We start from the raw sequence: 23,027 nt of genomic DNA, 5'->3' as shown, positions 1-23,027 counted from the left end.
AACCGAACGCTATGAGGGTCTGTTGTTTTTATCTTATGTACCTGAAGTTCTTGCTACATCCATGAAAGGATTTGTGCAATTGTATAGATAATTAGTTTTTTTTAAATAAATTGAACACTTTTTATAATTGCTTTTTGTTTCTATAGGTTTTTCATAACATGTTTTAAGATCAATTTAATTCAAGTGGTGTGTAGAAATCAAACAAGGTGCTGTGATTATCATTATTCAAATCTGTGATTCATTCAAAAGTTGTAAAGTGATATTCTAGTGAAATTTTTAAATCGGGCATTTTGATAGCTAAAAGTGTAAGGTATCAAAAGCAAAACAATAACAGTTAAAATATATAATTATGTTTTATTAACAAGTTTATTGAAGAAAACTAATTCTAAATACATTTATAACAATATAAAATTACTATAAAGTTAGATTTGTAAACAATATTTGCTTATATTAAAATGAAATCAGCAATATATTTTAAAAACTTTCAGAGAAAATTCATTATATTGATAAAATTAAACAGCTTGCTTATTAAATTTGCTTTTTCTTACAAGCATTTGTAAGTAGCAAGCAACATTTAAAATTCATTTTACAGAGATTGTGATGCATAACTTTGGAATGCCATTTAGAGTAATGAAGAAATTGGAATGTATAGATTGCACTGGTAAAAATGATTTTCTGTAGATTAGTAGAAAAGCTAATATCAACTATGCATTTTTCCTGATAGAAGCTATGTTATAAACTGCAATCGATTCTTGAACATTCATTTGTGCTTCTGTTTACACTTTGTTTGCTTGAAGAAAACTTTTCAATAATTCTACCAAAGCCTTTGTTTCTTCAAGTGTTATGGCATTGAAAAGCGAAATTCGAATGCCTCCAACAGATCTGAAAACAAAAGATATATAATGAGTTCATGCTATATACATATAAATCTGGTTCAAATAAGAAACAAATGGTATTAAAATTTTATGTACAGCTCTCTTTGTTTACGAGATGCATAAATGCGTAACACATTTTACCTTCATGCGGGTTATTTAAATCATTGTTAAAATGCCATTTTTGTTGCTACTTGTACTTCTAACATTGATTTTAACTGAACTATGTGTACATTATGATAGTTATGAGGGTCAGTCAAATAATGAGGCCTACAAGGAGATGGCACAAACGTGTGGTTGGAGATTTGCGTCAATTTTTGTTTGTGGTGAAAGAGGACCCCTAGTACCTTACGTGGTTAAAGTAATACGACGCAATATTCAGAAAATTATAAGAAAAATCGATTTAAAGTCACCATGGGGTCTCGCAGGCGCCTTATGAGTTTAAAATGTCAGTCTTTTGACGAGCCGCCGCTAGCCTAGTTCGTTTAGGCACGATCTTGTGCTCAAAAGATAGCACGATCGAATCCCACTCTGGACCTTTTTCTTTTCTCTTCTTTTTTTTTCTTTCTATCACAACAATTAGTAGTAACGCTTTTCACCATTATATTACTTTCTGAAATTTATTTTTGCCAAAGATAGCAAACTTTTCATTCAGTGAAAAACATTTTTGTTCGTTATTCTGTACGGTTTGTTTTGCCTAGTAAAGGTTTTTGACCTGTGGTCCCCTTACGGTTATAAGGGACATCTGCTCATAGGACATTCAGATTTTTTTTTTGTTACCATAGCACAATTATTGAAATATAGCTCTTCCTTACATAATTTTTAAGAATTTATTTACATTTTTTTAAAAAAATTCTTTTTTTTTCCAGCAATACAATTGAAAACGATTCTTTTTTTTCATTCTAAAGTATGTGAGGAGGAACCTTGAGTTTTTAATGAGAATGAATAACCAAGTTTATAAGGAAAAATTCAATTTTTTTGATGATTAAATACAAAAAATGCAGTGGTCATAGAAACGAACAAAGCAATACTTTTTTTGACATCTTGCGCAACAAATGAAAGCGTTTTTTTTACAATTGCAGGGAATTTGCAATACATCAGTAGAAAAACATACCTCATTAACATTCATAAACATATTTTGAATACTAGTGGATAATTTTGATGGAAACCAGGTGTATTGAATCATATCTTGGAATATTGGTGACGATAATTGATGGTGAATAATTGAATGAATTTTTATACAATCTTCCTGGGAATTAATTTCTCTATTTTGCTCTAAGAACTTTCTGCAACTTTGCAAGCGCTTTATGAAATTTTTGACTTGTCTGTAGAACAACAAACTAACAACAGCCTTTTACGTGGATTTTTTCCAGAAATGTTTGAAAAGTTAAGTCAAGGAGACTAAATTTCTACTCCTCATCGACTCTTTTTCAGACCATTCCGATGATGTATGATGAAATCTTCCAAGATGACGAAAATATGCCAACTTGCTGTATAAAAATAATTCCTCCAAAATGCACTCCCTTAGTGCAACCTTGTGATGTTTACTTCTACAGACAAGTCAAAAATTTCATAAAGCGCTTGCAAAATTGCAGCGATTTGTTAGAGCAAAATAGAGAAACTAATTTTCTAGGTAAATTGTATAAAAATTCATTCAATTATTCATCATCAATTATCATCACCAATATTCCAAGACATTCACTACGCCTGGTTTGATTCTAAATTATCCACTATTCGAAATATTTTCATGAATGTTAAAGAGGTATGCTTTTCTACTGATATGTTGTGAATTCCCTGCAATTGTAAAAAATACGCTTTCATTTGCTGCGCAAGATGTCGCAAGAATTATTGCTTTGTTTGTTTCCATGGTAACTACCACTGCGTTTTTCGTACATAATTATTTTTAAAAAAATTGAATTTTTCCTTATAGACTTGGTTATTCTTATTAAAAACTCAATGTTCCTCCTCACATACTTTAGAATGAAAAATAAGAATTGTTTTAAATTGTTATGCTGGAAGAAAAGGAAAATAATTTAAAAAATGATGTAAATAAAGTCTTAAAAATTATGTAGGGAAGAGAAACTATCTTTCAATAATTGCTGTGATAACAAAAAAAAAAATGAAAAAAGGATAAGAATGTACTATGAGCAGATGATCCTTATAACCGTAAGGGGATCACAGGTCAAAAACCTTTACTAGGCAAAACAAACCGTACAGAATAACGAGCAAGAATGTTTTCCAGTGAATGAAAAAGTTTGAGATCTTACGCAAAAATAAATTTCAGAAAATAATACAGGGGTGAAAAGCGTTATTACTAATTGTTGTGCTGGCAAAAAAAAGAGGAAAGAAAACCGTCCAGAGTGGGATTCGATCGTGCTATCTTTGGAGCTTACGATCGTGCCTTAACCAACCAGTCTAGCGGAGGCTCGTCAAGACACTGATATTTTAAACTCATAAGGCGCTTAGGAGACTCCATGGCAACTTTAAATCGATTTTTCTCATAATGAATATTGCGCCGTATTACTTTAACCACAAAAAAAGTTGACGCGAATATCCGACCCCACGGTCGTGCCGTCTCTTTGTTAGGCTACAAAACAGACTTAATTTGACATTCTTCAAAAATACGGATCGAAACTGTGTAAACACTTATCCCACTGAGAAATTAGTGGCATATTTTTGTGCTCATAAAAGTCCTTTAGCTGCTGCTGGAACCAATTACGCAAGCACGCCTTTACTTCATCGTCCGAATGAAATCATTGTCCCCGAAGTGCCTTCTTGAGTTCCCCAAAGATGTGGGATCACATGGGGATAGATCTGGACTATAAGGGGGTGGGGTTCAAGGTTTCCCACTTAAATTTCAGTAAAAGTTCTTCTTTTGCATTGGCTGTCTGTGGTCTAGTGTTGTCCTGCAACAGGATGGTTTTTACCAAAGTATACCGAGACCATAGACAGCCAGTGCAAAAAAAAAGAACTTTTGTGGAAATTTAAGTGGGAAGTTTTGAACCACCCCTCTTATGGTCCAGATCTATCCCCAGATGATCCCAGATTTTTGGGGAACTAGTCACTTCGGGGACAATGATTTCATTCGGACAAGGAATTAAGGGAGTGCTCGTGTAATTTGTTCCAGCAGCTGCAGCAAGAGAACTTTTATGAGGACAGAATTATGTGACTAATTTCCCAGTGGGATAAGTGTTTAAACAATTTCAGTCAATATTTTTATAAGAATGTCGAATAAAATGGGTTTTATAGCCTTTGCCTCGTCATTTATTGACTAACCCCAATACATGGCCAGCGAAATATTTCACAAAAAATATTTTAAATGTCTCTCACAGTATTCAATTTAGGTTGTAAATTAAAGCACCATATACAAGTTAAGACCTGCAGTTTATCCATATAATTTCCGAAATTGCTCGATTCCTATTTAAGTCATTTTTTTAAAAAGTTGGACAGTCTACGGTAGCTTAAAAGCTGACATCTGCAATTTTCCTGAAAAAGTGAAGCTCCTTTCAACTTGGCGGCCCTTGAATAGAAGTTTAGGGTCATGAAAATATGTCACTAAATATGATTGTTTTGCTACAAAAGCAATGAGTGACCCATGCCTTTTTTTTTAATGTGGGTACTACTTGATGCTTTTTACATGCTAGCATAAATACTTTAGTGGCACACTCTTGGCTTTGGGGGTAAAAGTCAATTGAAAAAGCTATTTTCGTTACTTTTTTTTACCTTGTCTGTGTCCGGATGTCTGCAAAGCCGTGAGTGACCCTCAGGAATAAGTATAGGATGAACTGCTCACCATAGTATAGTACTCAGAAAAACAGAAAATAACATGGGTTATTCTTTGCTTTAGTAGTAAAACCGTCTCAAAGTTGAAGATTAAAAAAAAGGTCAAGTTTCAGAGTCTATAACTCTGTGCACAACGAGTCAACAACTTTGTGTTACAGCTGTCCATGTGGTGTAGTTGAAGGTCCAGGTTAAAAACCCATGGTGTCTAATCAACTTTTCAAATTATTAATAAATTGAAACAAACAATCAAAGCTTTAGGTCAATTACTCTAATAAGGTATGAGTCAACAACTTTTAGTAAGAGCTTATATGGTGTAATTTTAGAGTAATGTCAGAAACCCATGTGATCGAATCGGGTTTTCTTAATTTGACGGTCTCAAAAATGATGATTTCAGTACAAAAGCATGTTTTTTCACTAGTTTACATGCCTGCTACACAAATTCTAATGATCTCAAACTCACAAAAATACTAGAACATATCAACAACCAAATGCACTTTAAGCTCCCGAAGTTTCAGGCTTTCATTGTGATAAAATTTTCTGCAACCTTTACCACAACATGGCAATTCGTCTCACAAATCTGATCTGCTATTTTGCAGCACTATTTTTTGGACATCCTAGGTCCTCGGGATTTGGTTCTCAGAAGCTGAAAGTTTGCACAAGTTAGTTTCAAAGGTATCTCTACACTTCTATAAAATTTCATCACATTCAGGGATGGTCGAGCAGAAATAATTTGAAAAATCAGGCCAGTTAGGTAGAATGACTCTTATATAACATTATGCACTTGTATCTTTTGTGATCGTCTAAAAAATGTTATATTTTTTTGATGCCATATTTATATTTTTACTTTTAAATATGGCATCAAAACATAAAACATTTTTTAGACGATCACAAAAGATACAAGTGCTTTTTTAGCATTAATTCATTTGTTAATTTTTAAAAGTTTATTACTAAGTACTGTATATGCAAAATTAACCTGTAATTATTTACTTACCGAATTGCAGTCCTCTTTTTATTTATAGCATAAGTTTATGACCATTTTAAGTCAAAAGTAACAAGATGCAGATGAATTGTGCATAATATTCGAGTCATTCCATGGCTTGCGGACCTGATTTTTGGCATTGCCCCCGCTCGATCATCTCCTAATTGGATGAAGTTTTAGAGGTGTAGAGACTGAAGTTCTTTTGAAAGCAATCTATGCAAGTTTTCAGCTTCCAAATCCTGAGGATCTAGGATCTCCAGAAAAATAGTGTTCCAAAATGGCCGATTGGTTGTGAAACGAATTGCCATGTTTTAGTTAAGGTTGCAGAACATTTTATCACATTGGAAACCTAAATTTGAGTGCTTAAAGTACATTTGGCTGATAATGCATTCTAGGATTTTTGTGAGTCTGAACTCATTAGATTTTGTGTAACACGCATGCAAACTCATGAAAAAGCGCAATCCTGTATTGAAATCATCATTTTTGAGACCGCTAAATTAAGCTGATTCAATCCCATGGTTTTCTGACATGAGTCTAAAACTACACAAAGTAGATTATAATACAGCTGTTGCTCAAAATTATTGACTCAAGCCTTTTAAAGTAATTGACCTAAAGCTTTGATTATTTTTGTTTCAAATTATTAACTTTGAAACCCTGTAATTAAAAAGTTGATTAGATGCCATGGGTTTCTGACCGGGACCTTAAACTGCATCAGATGGACTGAAACTGCAGCTGGGTCTTAAACTTTTTTACAATTAGGGTACAGAGTAATGGACCTGGAAACTTGTCCTTTTTTTAAAAAATCATCAATTTTGAAGCTTTTGAACTGCTGAAGTAAAAGGTAACTGATATTATTTCCTGTTTTTCTGAGTACTATACTATGGTGAGTATGCTCACCATATGCTTATTTCCGAGGGTCACCGACGGCTTTGGCAGACATCCAGACATAAACAAGGCAAGAAAAGTTACGAAAATAGTACCTTCAGTTGACCTTTTGCTCCCAAAGCCAAGAGTGAGCACCAAATAATTTATGCTAGCATGTTTCAAGTATCAAGTAGTATCTATATTTTTAAAAAAAGGCATGGGTCACACATTGCATTTGGGGCAAAACGTTCATATATTTAGTACCATATAGTCACAACCTTTAACTTTGACCTCTACTCAGGCCAAACAATCCAGATTTAAAAGGAAAGAAACTTCACTTTTTCTGGAACATATAGTACTGCAAACACAACCTGAAATTTTTAAAGACATCAACTATCAAAAGTGTACAGCTTTTTTAAAAATGACACAGCGTAACAGTCACATAGAGGATGTTAAGCAGTAAGTTACCAACCTTAAGCCAGGGCTACACGCAATGTACCGACAATCCTGGTGATTCCATTCAGAGACTGCAGTTTCGTCCTTGTTATGGACTCGTCAGTCTGGAATAGGAAATAACTGAGCTAAAGGTAGGTGGCATCTCGTTGAAGCCGAGAGTACCAACAAACTGGTAGATACAGTGAATTGATCTCACCTGCAAGAGTTTGCAGATGTGGTTGTCATTCAACTTGTAAATTGAAGGCAAAAGTTTGGGTATTAAGCAGTAAGTTACCGCCTCAAAGCCAAGGCTTACTTCTTAATACCCAAACTTTTCCTTCAATTTCCGAGTTGAACCGCACCATGTTTGCCGACTCGGGCTGATGAGAAATTTACTTCATCTATTAGTTTGTTGGGACTCAACTTCAATGAGATGACATCTACCTCCAGCTCAGTTATTCCCTATTCCAGACTAATGAGTCCATAACAAAGACAAAACTGCAGTCTCTAGATGCGATAACCGGCTGTCAATATATTGCATGTGTAAAGAGAATGCTTCAGTTAATGTATTCCAGAAAAATTTTAAATCTTGTATGGCATTTAGAGGACCAACTGCAAACATAAAAACATATAAAAGGCTTTCTTTGATCATTCTGAATTGTAAGTTTCGCTAATTACTGTACTTCCTATTATTCCATGGATTTTCGTAAAAGTATAATTTATATTCACAGAGATATAAGCATTTCTTCAAAAAAAAAAACAATTTCTTTTGCAAGTTAAGCTGTTAAGCAAGTTAAGCAATTATCAGCGGAACTTTGCTCCAAACTTTTAGAAAACTTAACTGTATTCAAGAAAATCGTTGCAATGAACTTTGAAGATGAAATATGAATTTTTTAATGGAATTTATTTTTCACTGTGCATGAACAGAACATAGTAACATATGTTTTATGCTTTTATAGCCAAGCATATGAAGCAGCTAGTAAAAAAATTATAACTGAATATCACAAAAACTATGGAAAATATCAGGAGTGCAATGTGCTATATTTCACCGTTTCTTATGCAGATACGTAAGGGCTTGTCAGCATACTGATAACTTGCAATCTTTCAATATCACTAAGCAGTGATTTGCTGTAAAAACAGATTATTTTTGGAAATACCATCCATCATGTTTCTTTAAAATCAATAAAATAAAACCCATTAAACTACAGTAAATCTTTTTAAATTATGATATTCAATCAGATTTTTTTAAAGTTGCAACATATACTTGGTTACAATATTACAAAAAGCTATAAATTGCTATCTTTTATGCATGCGTAGTGAAGAACTAACTCCTTTAAAAGTTCATATTTTATCCACAATTTTGATTTCAGTGAAACGATTTTCTTGCATTATGTTAAGTTTTCTAAAGTCAATTTGGGCAAAAAATTCTGCCTGCTTTGAGCCAAAAAGTTTTTAAAAATTGTTATTTTTGGAGGATTTGCTTATATTTTGATGAATATATAAGTGATACTTTTCCATAAATCCATAGAATCATTACAAATAGCAAGTGGAGTCAGTTTTTCCCATGTGCTGAATTCCGTACTGGTACAGGAGTTTTCATGAATAACTATTTGAAGAAAAGGGTTAAATAATGTAAATAAAGTGCACTTAAAAACTAGGGTTGATTTCTCCCTTCATATAATAATCATCTCAATCAATCTAACATCATCTCAATTAATACAATTTCACATCTAGGTTTAATTTTAAGCTGTAATAACATTGCCATAGGTTTTTCTGACGTAACAGTTTGCATGTTTCATAGTGTTCGACTAAAGATTGAAAATAAAATAACCAATATGAAAATATTATGAGAGAAAAATAAATCACTGTGTAGAAAAAAATTAATTCTTAAAAAATTAGGTAAACAGTATAGAATATTGAACACAAATGATAAACTATATAAAACTTGAAGTTCTTCTCTTTTCTTCTAACTATAGCCTATTCCTTCGAATAGAACTGAACAACAGTCTTCATTTTAAAACTTAAAACAGAGCATTTCCCTTCGTAAGTGAAACCCTTTTCTAAATGGGTATTGAGGTTTTAACGCTTTGTAGTTGAACTTAAAATCATAGTTGATACCTGACATGAAAGAGCAACTGAAAGTTATACTACAAGCTTATAAATGCTCAATGTGAGCACTTTTCGTTCTACGGCAAACATCGAGTCGCTAGCCCAGTTCTTCCCAAGTGTTGTTTATTTTTTGTGATGTAACAGTTGCCTCAATTCTGTTTCTTAAGAGGTCACAGTACCTTTCAAGCAATTTCTTTTAATTTATATAAATTTTATATTTTTTTGAAACCATAACATGCATACTTATTTCGTAATCAATAATGTATTTCCAAAATTTAAAAATATTGCCTACTTTTTTTGAAAATTGAAAAAAATTGAGAAAAATTTCAACTTTTTAAAATCTTTAAGGCTTTTTTATTTTGGCACTAATTTAAAAAACGCTTTTTGCAAAACGATCACTATAATCGTATCACTATAATCATTTCTAAACATCTATGCATTCATTTGCTTATGAGTTCATTCGAAAATTTTCTGTGATTAATTATGTAAAAAATCAAAGTTTTTTTTTTTTTAAATTTGGTTTTTAAAGGTTTAACATGCTCTAAACATTAGAGTAATTTATAAAATGCTTATCCGATGCACAGTTTTGTCAAATATGTTATCCCAATTGCAAAAAAGTATTACTTTAAAGCTGTATCTTTAATAGAAAAAAAATCCTTAGGGATTCTAATGACATGAAAACACAAAAAAAAAAAAAAAAAAAAAACATCATCGAGAAAAAGCAATTTGAAGAACACATAGGGAACATGGCCTAAAACCACTCATAACTTTTTGAATATTTGAACTAAAGCATTGAAACCTTTAACCTGTGTTCAGAATAGTTTTTTGTTTTGAAATAAGCAATAAAAATTGTTTTGATCGTTTCATCATTTTTGAGGTACTGTAACTCCTTAAGTCTGGTAGGTCAGCTGGTAGTAAAGGCTCCTTTATGAACCCCCACAAGTTGAAATCACATGAAGTGAGCTCTGGTGAGAAAGAAACTTGCTTTACACAACCGTCACGCTCACCGGATCTTACAAGGATCACATGCCATCTGATGCGATTTCTACCTGTAGGGTTCATAAAGAATCGTGTGCATATGCCTACATTACCAGCTGACCTACCTGATCTAAGGAACAGATTGTGGCAGCTGTTGCAACAATTCAATACAAAGCGTTAAAACACCCTGATATTCATGCCCTGTACTTTCTTGTCCATTAACCAGCTTGACCCAAAACAATCATGAAAATGCTTTTAAAAAAATTAACATCGGTACCTGTGGCCTTTTAAATTAATCATCCCTTGAGCCTTGGCTTCTTCTAAAAATTTCTTTTCTAGTTCATCATTACCACTGGGGCCACCAATTCTGAAGGGGATATTCATTCGACTCCTGCTGTGTTTTTTGATTACAGAACTGAAAAAAACACAAATTAATCAACACTTCTTTAACAGTACTTTGATTATTTTTTATTGCATAATTATTTTCTATGAAGCTTAGCTTTACTAAAGAACTTGAAAACTTATCCACAGCAGTGATGTAGACATGTAGGGGGAGAGAGGATGTTTACTAATATGAGCATAAGTTATTAAAAAAAGGGGGGGGTGGGGAGATGCTTGTGTTAAAACTTGAAGGGAAAAAAACTACAAGTGTGTACAATTTAAAAATACATTCCTAATTCACTCTTGCTATGATACATAGATTTTTTTTTAATGAAAATATTATATTTTTAGGGAAAATCATAACGATATTTTTTCATAATGCAAAGCAGATTGAAAAGATAATATGGATAAAATCAGGTTCCGATTATCCTTGAATATTAATATTGTTGCAGATTCTTATCAACCAAAAGATTCATCCTGAAACTCTGGAAGGATAACGGAAGTTATATTTTTATGAACCATGTTTCAATTTTTCAATATGCTGTTACAAAAATGTATTGCCAACTAAACTCTCTTCATGGAATACATAGAGACCACAGGTAAACAACAAGGTTTCCAGAAGGTTTGCCGCTAAGCCACTTTTAGGGATTTTCTCTTAAACAAACAAAAAAAAAAAAAATTAACAAATGGGATGCGCATTCACCGACTGCTTGGCACCAATGTGTTCTTGTCTAAACCAAGTACTAGATTGAGGTCGCCAAATGGCGCAATTCTTTGCTTACATCAAGTCTATCTTTCCCGTGAATGAAGTTTAGAGTGCAAGTTAAGAGTTTGGCCCAGCAATCTAAAAAAGGTTATTAAAGCATCTATACTAAAGAGTGTGATTGAGAACCACTTATTATTCCTTTCAAGAAATAAGACATAATTATCTTCCTTAATCAAGATGCAGCATTTACAATCATATTTTGAGGGTTGGGCCAAAGTTATACATATACTGTGAAAGACTCCCCCCCCCCCCCAATGCAGCAGGCAGTAAAAAAATTATCCTTACCCCATACAGAGACAAAAACAAGGGGGAAAATACAAGCAAACAATGAAAGAAAAGAAACAATGAAAACAAAACAGGCACCGACACAAGAACAAAATAAAAATCAAATGTTCAAATTGTTCAACAAGTCCCTGGCCTCCCAGTAACAGGAGAAAATACAGGTCTGTGATAAGGCAGAACAGTCAGGGAGGTGATCGGCATCCAGTGGTGCACAGCTGTGGCAGAGGGGGCAGGCAGGGCTATCCACAATCCAAAGTTTGCTAAGATGGGCACATAAGCAATCATGCCTGGTCACGAGATAAAAGGCAGCAACATCATTGCTTCTTGGACAATCAGGGATGTTCATGAGATCGTCTCTTCACGGTTTTACTTTTATAAGATCCCTTACCGATGACTCATGAGTCGTCTTACGTGCTTGCTTTACCATGACAAAGGGATGCAAGTGGCAAAATTAAAAATTTGGAGATAACCCGTACAAATGGTAGGTGAACCTCTCCTCTGTCTTGAGGCAAGAGATTGTACTAGTAGCCCTGGTAGATGCTGCTGTATAGCATGATTTAGAAAAAAATTTCAATGAAAGCCTACCTAGGATCTGATCTTGAAATGTGTTTTACTCGAAACTTAAAATAGTCCACTTGCATCCCTTTGCTTCTCACAGCCTCATATGGAGCTTGATAGACAGAACCGCCCTTTTTGGCCAGCACATTCGCTTTTTCATTGCTAGGGATACCACTATGAGAGGGAATCCATATGGTATACCTGGCAAGGGGACCACAATGGATCCCTCCCCACTGCTTGGAATGCAAGAGAAACAGGGGAGCAACATTAGTCGCGTCCGTAGCAGTCCATAAGTTACAGGTGCTCCATGGATGGTGCCAAATGAGTAACAGCTTTGCAACTGGAAACTGAAAGACTTCCACTGGAAATATTTGGTGTTTAGCCAATGTCTTTGGGTATGTGAATGTTGACATTTACCAGATTTCTGACTTCCATAGTAACATGTACAGGTAGTTATCAAAATAATGGAAACACCTGTGAATAAAAGTGATTTTTGAATGTGCTCTATAAGTAATCTTTACTAATAATAAAGCTGAAAGTCTCTGTCTGTAGGATGTCTGTGACGCGCATAGTGCCTAGATCGTTCGACCGATTTTCATGAAATTTGGTACAAAGTTAGTTTGTAGCATGGGGGTGTGCACCTCGAAGTGATGTTTCAAAAATTTAATGTGGTTCTTTTCCTACTCAAATTTTAAGAAACAAAAATATCATAAGATGGAAGAGTAAATTACGAAATTATCATAACATGGAACTGTAACATGGGCACAAGCCATTTGGCGAGATACGAAATCATCATAACGTGGAATGGTAACATGGGCACAAGCCAATTGGCGAGAAAATTCACCATACATTATTTGTAAATACACATGCGAAACAAAAGACGTTTGAATTTTTCTATTACGGGCAAAGCCGGGCGAGTGCCACTAGTAAAGAATAAAACTAAACATTTTTTTTTAGATAGCAATGTACATATTCTGGTAGTATATGGTGACTTAATTGAAGTTCTGGAAGTTTTAGATTTTTTTCAAGCGCATTAAATGTCGGACCTCTCAAATTTTAAAAGAGGCCAAATTGTTGGAGCGCGTCTAGCTGGAGCAAGTGTAACAAACATCTCAACTTTTTGGCATTTCTAGAGGTACAGTATCTAAAGTCATGACAGCATACACACAGCGAGGTAAGACAACCTCGGCAAAGCAAAGTAGTGGACGGAAAGAAAAGCTCTGGACGGAAAGAAAAGCTCAGTGACAGAGACCGACAGGTATGGAAGCGGATTGTAATGTCTAAAAAGTGAACAATAGAAACAAAAGTGACCATAGAACTCAATCACCATCTGGATTTACCAGTGTGAGTGATTACAGTCAGAAGGTACCTTTATTAACAGAACATTTACGGCAGAGTAGTGATTATCAACACAGTTGTCACAGAGTGTTTCCATTATTTTGATAACTACATGTATATTGTAAAAAAAAAAACTGGCTTAAAAAAAAAAGTTAAACACCATCAGAGTTACAATGCCTAGAAGAGAAAACAGCTTGGCAAGTTAAGTACACTTTTAAGGGCATAAAAGCAATGCCAGTGTTCAAGAATGGATTTCTTGACTGCAAAAGGTTCAAGGACAGTAGCCAAATACTGTGCCCATAAGCGAAGAAGGAAGTGAAGGGTGGAACAGACTATTTTAGGGCTGGGAGGTCGCATTGAAGAATATATGGTTTTGGGTGTGAACATTTTCTGAAATTGCTTGAATGTCAACAAAAGAACCGAATTGGTCAGGAATTTGAATAGTAGGGCATAAATGATACTAAATAATTTTATGAGCAATGAAAGGAAGTAGTATTTCAGACATTTACTTTCAAATGCATTCATTCACATTTTATTCTTGAAGTATTTAAACACGGTGTGAATGGATGATCTTGTCAATGATTTGGGGGGGAGGGTCATGACTGCCATGAGCTTCCCCTTGTATCCGCCCCTGGGGAAAGGGGGCGGGTACATGGTGTGTCTCGCATTTTAGGCGTTTGCAATACTTGTTTAATTAGAAAAGAAATAAAATCAATCTGTTTTGAATTACTGTCAAAGTACCAAACTGCAGGGGTGTGAAGGGCTCCTTTAAAAATAGGAGTCCTGAAGAAACGCACAAACACCGAGACTAGAAAATGACAGTAGCCTGCAGCAAAAAGATCATTTTATATATATTCTTACTGCTAGCCAGGACAACAAACTAATTTCGGGTTTGTAAACTTGGTGTGTTTTGCTAATAAAATGTGTAAAATAATAAGAATTGTAAAAGAATCACTTAAATTCATTATGATTATACCCTTGACTTGAATAGAGAAGTTAAGAGCCTTACTGATAAAATCCTTCCGAAGAATCAATCACATCATACACAAGCCTAGATTTTTCTGCACTGAATGACTGCATTTCTGCAACGCCACCTTTGGAGAGGATCCATTTAAAGACCAAGCCTAAAACATAAATGCTGGAGGAAAAAATGAAAAAAGTTTAATACATCAATACATTCAACATATTAGAGATTTAAATTATTCTCAAAAAAAAAAAAAGAATGAATTAAAGCCATTAGTACAAAAATACAGTTTAAAGTGTTTAACACGAAACTAAAGGGACAGAAATATTTTTTTACCATAAAAGAATTTTGTGTTAAAATATTTATTAAATTGAATAGTATACAGTCTCGACCATTACATCATTTCGTGTTAACCAATATTTAATCTTAAGCGGTTTCGTGAAAAACGTATTTCTCTGTATGTATCGTACTCCTTGTCTACTTAATCCTCAGAGTATACCAAGTATAACAACAGGAAGCAATAGATGTGCCGCCTACCAGTCAATCTACCATTGTCAATTCGTGCTTTGGCCAAGTATTCCCAGCCATTTGGCGAAATGGCGAACCAATGCAGAATTACAATATTGATTGCAAGTAACTTGGACTTCCAAATCTCTTTACCAAAATGCAAAATGGGCAGCCAATGCATGTTATGGTCAAATTTAGGACTTTGGCCATAACATATGCAATACACTTAGCAATTTTTTCTGTAGAACTTTATTTTAATCATCATTTGTTTCTGCATCAAAATAATACTTCACTTTATGTTAGTTCATTTATTTGATCGAAATTTCTTACCTAAATGTTGGAGGGGTATTGTAAAGTGATTTGTTGTCTGCATTAATTTTGTAGTCGAACACCGTGGGACAGATGGGTAAGGCATGACCCACAAGATCATCCCGAACTATGATGAAGGTCACGCCGGGAATTCCAGCATTTTTCTGTGCTCCTGCGAATATTAGTCCAAACTGGAATGAAATTTATACAGCCACATTTTAGGTGTTTAGTAAAATTTGACTTAACAAAGAAAATTAGCCAACCAGTGACAAAAGGGTGTAAAAACACCCTTGAGAGACCTTAGTTTTAACGTTATTGCCAATCCTAATACAGCAGTAAATACACAAATGGGGACTGTTTTGGTCAAAAGAAAAAATTGTCCAGAAGGCAATTCTGGCTGCACTAGTGCTGTCAACTCTCCAAATTCTTTTTGGGAAACTCACCAATTTCGATGCCTTATCCGGAACTCCCTAATGATGCAAATATCTCCTGAATTTTCATAAAAACTACTAAATTCCCTCCCAAAAAAGGAATTTCTCAGTGATTAGGAGCTCGGGGGCAATCCCTACAGCAAAACCATTGTGATCACATAAACGAAATCTTTTCATACGAGAGTAGAAAAACATTTTTGAAGCATATTTAATTCACTTTCCTTCTTTTAAAAACTTTTATTTCCTAAAAATTGCCATAAAATGTTCCCAAAGTTTCTTTGAACTTCTTAATTTTTTTTCCTGCTGCAAGTAATGTTCATTATGATTTACAAGGGAAAAAAAACTTATGCCTTCTTAAACTTTTTATTTCAAACCTAAAAACTGAAGGGTTTGCTGCAAAAGTAAGTACAGTCAAACTCGCTTATAAGGAGCACCAAGGGACCACGTTGATCGTTCATCTGAGCAAAGAACTTGATTGTTTTGATTGGCTGTCATATCACCTCTTGTGTTACTTTATTCGAGAACTACTCGTTGCCCGAAAAACAGTCATTTGCACCTTCGCTTTGGAAAAAAAAAGGAAATTTTCCTGCATATCAAAAGCCATTTTGTTAAGGTTTGTCCCACTTTAAATTTTTAATATCTGTTGTTTTCATCGTCGTTTTCATTTATTTTTTGTCACTTCATTAGCTTCAAGTTGAGCTACTTGATAACTTGGGAGTGAACAGACAGAAACTTTCAATAGCTTCTCTACGTCTCAAATGAAAACAAAGGACTGCCGTCACTTGTTCCCAGGATTTATGACTCATCTCTGCCTTTTGGGTTACTTCAGAATGTTAAAGAAATTTTTCCAAGAAAGTATGAGCTGAGTTGGAAGTCAATAGAAAATTTTGAATCTCAAAATATTGCTCGCTTTAAGCCGGGTTTGCTCGTTAAAAGCGAATCATACTCCCATAGACTTAACATTGAGCCAACCAAACCTTTCCGATTCTCTCACTGAATTCAGGTTTTTGTTAAATTGGGTTATAAGCGAGTTCGACTGTACAGTGAAACCTGTGTAAGTTGATGACCAGCACTACATTAGTGGTCAACTTAAACAGGTGGTCAAATTAAAGAGATTGGTTTGTATGATATAGGACTAAATTCTGTATCTGAAAAAAAAAAAAAAACTCAACTTACAAAGGTGGTTAATTTTATAGGTTTTACTGTACCTACAATTTCAGTATCTTCAAAAGTTCTGCATTAAAGCTTGAAACGCTAATCCATTTTTTTCTTCTTTTTTGTATTTTAACAACTCCCCTTGTATGCTTTACTGGTTTTTTTTATGAGAATCCATTAACATTTCTAAAAAATAAATTAAATGTGATTTGGTGTGTTTTAAGCTTTAATGGGGACCTTCTTAAAATTAAAATTTAGAACTACCTTCTTTAGGCAGCAAGTCCTTCAATTGTAGATATTTTTTTTTAACTTCAAAAAAATAAAAGTAGTAACCTCAATTTCTGAATTTTAGGTCCTACCAGTTTTCAGAATGCCAAAATTTTGGCTCCTTTACAGACTTAATTTAAGAAATCCATACTTTTGTTTTCAAAATCTCTTAATCTCAAACTTCTTTATAGCTAAATTTATTCATGCAAAGTCTCTTTAATTTTATGCATAAATCTCCCAAATTATCATCTTTCAATATGTTTGCACCATAAAAATATTTTTACATGTGTGACCAGATAAAATGATATACTATTTTTAAATGATTCAGCTAAAAAGACTTACTTTCGAAATATCTACGGGTCTAGTTAGTACATTGGAAGACATATCACAGACTAAAGGCACTCCATTTGTTTCAGGTACGAAATCGAATTCAACGCCTGAAAAGAAATTCATTCATTTATTGAAGAAATTATCAAAGTTTTAGTAAAACATTTCAGTTCTAAACAGTGCTGCATTTGGGGGTGGGGATCCTTCTCTCCCAAAATATTTAGTTTTTTATTACAAAAGTAATGCAAATTTAATATCAATTGGTTTCAATCCACCTTTTCTTCTGGCTCATCCCACTATCCAACAAGGTGAATTCCCACAGCTTTCTTTCTTTTTTTTTTTTTTTTGCAACTATAGTACTGGTTATGAAATGAGTGCATTCAGAAATAGTATTCATGACAGCATGCGGCTAAAACGATTGTTTAAGACAGTTAACCCATAACAGGGGAGGTGAAAAAGTAGGACGTAACAGGGGACGTGAAGTCTCAGAGACCGGTCTACTTTTAATTCTTTTTAAAAAATTAACATACATTCCTGTAAATCCCCTTAAATATTCTTTGTACTTTTGTTAGCATGGGGAAAAAAATATTTTTGAATTTTATTATTTTTGAACTAAAATATACCTTTTCCGAGAAAATTAAACAAATGCCTAAAGAATTTTCGAGGGAAATCATATGCTGCAGAAAATAAATTATTTTTTGAAATAAAAATAAATCTGTTATCAATTAATGATATTATTTTAGTTGTTTAATAAATGCAGGACATTTTAATACCAAAAAATTGATTATATCACGTTGCGGAAAAATTTTGACAGCCCTTTAACTATTAGTATTTTACATCGTGTTTCCATGAATCATTCAACCTTTGTCCTTAGAACATCACTGGGTCACTTTTGGAAACATTTCAAACAATTCTCAACCTCATTTAGAATATTTTGCATTTCTTCCACACAACGCGTATAAGATAAAAACCTATTTCCGCGATTCTAACATTAAGAGCCATGTCTACTACTGCTGAAAATTGTAGCACTGGGAGGAGCGGTCTCACAGACCGCTTCTAAAGAATACAATAAAATTTAAACCAGATGTACTTGACAAAATACCCTGATAAACAAGAGTTATACATGTTCAAGGTCACAAAACAAAAAGCTACTGGGAAAAACTATTCAATCGGACTGAAAATAAAATAGGGGTGGTGGGATGAACTTTTGAGCGGTCTGTGAGACCGCATCTCCCCTGTTAAAGGTTAAACAAAATGATTTGCATAAAAACTGAAATAGATGACATTTGAAAAGTGAAGGTTTGTCTCTTACCGTGGATTGTTTCGTTGGCACAGTAATACACATATTTTGCATTCTTGCTTAACTTCCATTCTGATTGTGGAGGAATACCTAGAGAAAAACAGAATACAAGTCAAGTAGAGGAACTATTTTTAAGTTTGATTTCCAAATGTTACAGTTTATACAAATTTTTGAAGGGATCGGTCTTCAATACATGCTACACAATCACATGCATCTCCTCGTGCTGTGAATAAGAATGACAATCCTTTTTGTTAGTGCAATATTAGATAAATGTGAAGAAAATCTTTAAGTTTTGGATAGTGAGCATTTGCAGAGCAATGGGAACTTCAATCCTTCTAATAAGCAATACATGCATTTAAGATCCTTTAATAGGGAGCATTAGTACTTATTTTATTAAATAAAAACTAAGGAACTTAAAAAAATTGTTTCAGTTTTCAAAAAAAAAAAACATTTGGGGTTGTCAAAAGTTTTAAAAAGAAGAGAGTAAAGTTATTTTCAGGGAACACCGCAAACTTAAAATGTTTTAGGAGGGTAAAAATTCTCAGTTAACCAAATGAAGCTACAAATTTTACAAAACAAGCATGCACTCATACCTACATATAATGAAAAGATATATAAGACAACATTAAAAAATAAAAAAAATCAAGTAATATTGCAATACAATCTTCTATTTTTTATTAATTTACCGAATAAGGAATTTTTTTCAGGAGGTTTAGCCCTGCTATCAGGGTTCATCTGTTTCTTTTCCTAAAATATTTTTATCATACGATCCAATATTTTTGCTCCATCATTTTTAAATGTATCTTTTACTGTTATAACTGAACTGTTTGAGCTGACAAAAACCATGTAAATGAAAGAATATAAGAAACTTGTATAACTATACATAAAAGTTTAGTAAAACCACCAAACGTTGACGCCCGCACAAGTTGACACTAAAAAAGAAAAAATAATTTAACAAAAGAAATAGCAGACACCAAAATATATCAGCTAAGAATAAGCTGATAAGGAAAGCATTGAAAGTTTAAACACCATTTCATTAGCTGGTAATTTTCGTTTTTTTTTTTTAATTTCAATTGTTATTTTATGTTTTCTCTTTATATTACTAGTGCGGGTGTCAGTTACTGCTGATTTTACCTTAAATTTAGAAATTCAATTAATAATGTCTTTGCACCTTGAGATGCTTTAAAAGTAACTTGCAAATAAATAAATAAATAATATACACAAATAATAATAATTACCCTCTAAAAATGTATGCTTTTAAAACACATACAAAAAAATTTATTTACACTATGACTGAAAGGACTTAATTTTACCACTTTTTAAAATTTTCTAACATTAGCTAAAATATTTGATTTTAGATTAACTATTATTTCCAACAAAATATCTATTTTGTCGTGAACCATGCACTTGAAAATACTTTCACAAATTTATATGCTGCTATAACTGTTCCCACAGTTTTGATTTAAAATCATATTTTTTATTTAGCATTGCAAAAGAAATGATTAACATGAGCACTGCATAAAAAATTGTTTTCCAAATTATTAAAATATAATTAAAGTTATTCCAAAAAATGCAATCAGAAATTATTTGCAAAAAAATTTCATTCTCTTCAGGAAAAAATATGACTTAGTGTGTCTAAATCGAATCCACCCTCACTACACATGAATCACCATCTTCATTAACTTTGTTTTAGGTTTAGGAATTGGCTGTTTGGAAGGAAACAGAGTAGTTGTAAGGAGAAATCATTCTAAATGGAATGATGTTTTAAGCGGGGTTCCTCAAGGATCAGTTTTAGGGCCCCTTTTGTTTGTTATTTTTATGATTGATATTTCTGGTAACATGAATTGTTTTGCTGATAATGTCGAAGTCATGGGGATTGTGGAAAATGAAGAACAAATAAAACAGCTTCAAGAGGCTTTAAATCATATTCAATAAAGATTTCTTTATTAGAAAGGGTTTAAAAAAGAATTACTAGGCTAGTAAGGGGACTTTCAGATTTAGATTATGAAACCAGACTTAATAGGCTTAATATGTATAGCCTGTAGGAGGGTCGGAGCGGACATGATTCAGTAGCTTAAATTTATCAAAATGAAAGATGTTAACGGATTAAATTTTTGCACGGAAAACAGAACAAGGGATCATTGTTTTAAGCTATTCAAATCTTAGTTTAAACTGGAAATTAGGAAAAAATACTATTTTAGTAGGTTTGTGGGTTTGGAACAACTGGCCGGAAAAGGCTGTAATTAGCAAAGGGGTGGATAGCTTTAAGAGGGCCATTGATCTCCATTGAGGACTAATAAATTGACCAGACTAGCTGGGTCCGGAGCCTGTTGCTAATTGACGTCATATTAGTATTTGGATAAGAACAAAGAACAATACTAAAAAATATACCTGTAAAAACATCTGTTTTAGGCAAGACCCTATTTACTTTGCAGTATTTTTCAGCTTCTTTGGCAGCCTTTGAAGACCAAGTTCCTGTCACAATATAATCCACGACATCGTCAGAAGAAAAACACAAGTTCAGAGGAACGGCGCTGAACTGGCCAGTGCCACCCCCTTGCAAAAAGAGCACTTTGTAGTTTGATGGAATATCACTGAAATTAAATATACAAAACTTAAAAATTAAGTCTTTATAAAACGACTCATTTGAACAAGCAACAGTGAAATCTTATTTTATTTAAATGTATTTTTCATTCTTAGCTTTCTCAATATTTCAGAGCAAGTTTAGAATCTCTACTAAGGCCACAAGATTGATTCAAGGGCAGATTCAGCTCTTGGTTGAAGAAAGGGTTTATAAGTAACATTCTGGCACAAAAAGGAGGTCTGGGGCAAATTTAATCCCCTAAATGCAGTTTTAGGCTATATTTGGTTGCTTCAGAATTGGGGGGGGGGAGTCATGACTCCATCCCTCTATTAGAACTTGCATTAATTTCATGCATTGCTAATAGACTGTGATGTGTGGACTATGAATTTTTTCAAATTAACTCAAGGGACAAAACTAGGAAAGCAGGTGGAAAAATAGGATAAATCAAAATATAATCAGAAGGTTTTTTCCTCCTCCCAAAATTTGAAAGTCATTGTTTGGATAATAGATGCCTTAAAATAGTTCTGAAATTAGTTGATTTACTTACTTTTGCGATTTTTTGTCATATTTTATAGCACCTAGACCGGAATATTTTCCCACCACAAGAACAAACTTTCTTCATTTCTTGTGTTCAATAAACATCATTACTGAATGAGAAAAAAAAAAAAAAATCACGAAGGGTTTTGTAATCCAAAATTTCCTAACATTTTGGGTTGCCGTTTCCGAAAAATTTTGGGCTGACAACACATTCTAAAACTAAAAAACTATTTAAAAAAAAAAAACCCTTTTGATTTTTATTTTTTTTTAATGATTTTTGTATGCATATTTGAAGAGTTGTTACAGGGGAAGGGGGGGGGGTCGAGCTTCCAAAAATTTTTGTTTCCACTATCCCTCCTTGAAATAAATACAGCAGAGCATCGATTATCTGAACTCCAATTAACGAAACTGCCCAATCTTCCATACACACTACTTTTTTTTTTTTTTTTTTTTTTTAACAAAGGAGTATATAAAAAAAAACCTCAATAAGAGAATAAAGCCCCCCACCCCCGTAGTGACGCCACTGATTTAAGGAATATTACTATTATTTTCACAAAATATATCTCTTAACTTTTTTTTTTAAATTCTCATCATAGCATGTGGAATCATTTGCAATTTATAATTAGTTTTTAATTATTAAGTTTTTCATTTACAAAATAACTTCTGTAATAACTTCCAACCAACATGAGTGATACCCTTAAGAAGTTCATTTCAATTCTTAGATAACATCTTCGTAGATGCATCACATGGTAAAAATTGTCTCGATTTACAGGCCTACTATTATGAATGTGCATGAATTTAAACTTCCTACTGCATTTATTATTAAACAGTATTTTAGCTCAGGTATATTAAAAAACTGTTGTACTGAAATACTTAAGTTTTCACCAATTTTCCATTTGTTAAACAAAACTGAAAAAAAAAAAAAAAAAAAAGGACCCAATCGCGATTTTTAAATGAAAAATACTTACAAAACTTGTCGCAAACTTCTTTCAGCTTCATCATTTATTTTTCCGAATGTAGCACCACGATGAGTCAGTTCTAAAACAAAGATCATAAATTTCACAATGCAATAGAAAACATATATTTTTTATAACTACAGGAGTTTTAACAAAAAAGCTGATTGATGAAAGTTCTTATCTTGTTTTATGGCTTGTTGTATTTTAATTGGAGGATGAGTTTACATTTTAATGGAAAGTTTTATTTTGCTTAATCAATCAAGAAATTGCGCCAAAAGCCCTCATTACCATGTTTTTAAAAATGACAGGTAAATGTTCAGAGACTTTTTTGAAAACCCGACAAAA

At 33.3% G+C, this 23,027-nt stretch overlaps 1 protein-coding gene across 1 annotated transcript; it reads right to left on the bottom strand.

The window, feature by feature from the left end:
• Window positions 1-347: 347 nt before the first annotated feature.
• Window positions 348-22,780, bottom strand: LOC129218755 (phosphoserine aminotransferase-like). Its single transcript, XM_054853078.1, has 8 exons — window positions 22,695-22,780; window positions 20,997-21,199; window positions 18,618-18,695; window positions 17,321-17,415; window positions 15,147-15,316; window positions 14,355-14,483; window positions 10,298-10,435; window positions 348-882 (listed from the first exon to the last, which is right to left on the bottom strand). The coding sequence occupies exons 1-8, from the start codon at window positions 22,778-22,780 to the stop codon at window positions 777-779; spliced, it is 1,005 nt and encodes a 334-aa protein (XP_054709053.1). The 3' UTR covers window positions 348-776.
• Between the last annotated feature and the right edge of the window lie 247 nt (window positions 22,781-23,027).

This window comes from Uloborus diversus, chromosome 3 (assembly GCF_026930045.1).
Source record: "Uloborus diversus isolate 005 chromosome 3, Udiv.v.3.1, whole genome shotgun sequence".
NCBI classification, from domain to species: Eukaryota; Metazoa; Arthropoda; class Arachnida; order Araneae; family Uloboridae; genus Uloborus; species Uloborus diversus.
This window is presented reverse-complemented; position numbering and strand designations above follow the sequence as displayed.

Bases quoted from the DNA above. Each gene is read 5' to 3' on its own strand.
- LOC129218755 (XM_054853078.1), bottom strand. From the start codon at position 22,780: ATGATCTTTGTTTTAGAACTGACTCATCGTGGTGCTACATTCGGAAAA. The intron at 15,317-17,320 runs GTAAGTCTTTTT...ATTTCATTCCAG, and splicing joins GACCCGTAGATATTTCGAAA to TTTGGACTAATATTCGCAGG. The intron at 10,436-14,354 runs GTAAGGCTCTTA...TGTTTTTTTCAG, and splicing joins TCTTCGGAAGGATTTTATCA to TTCTGTAATCAAAAAACACA.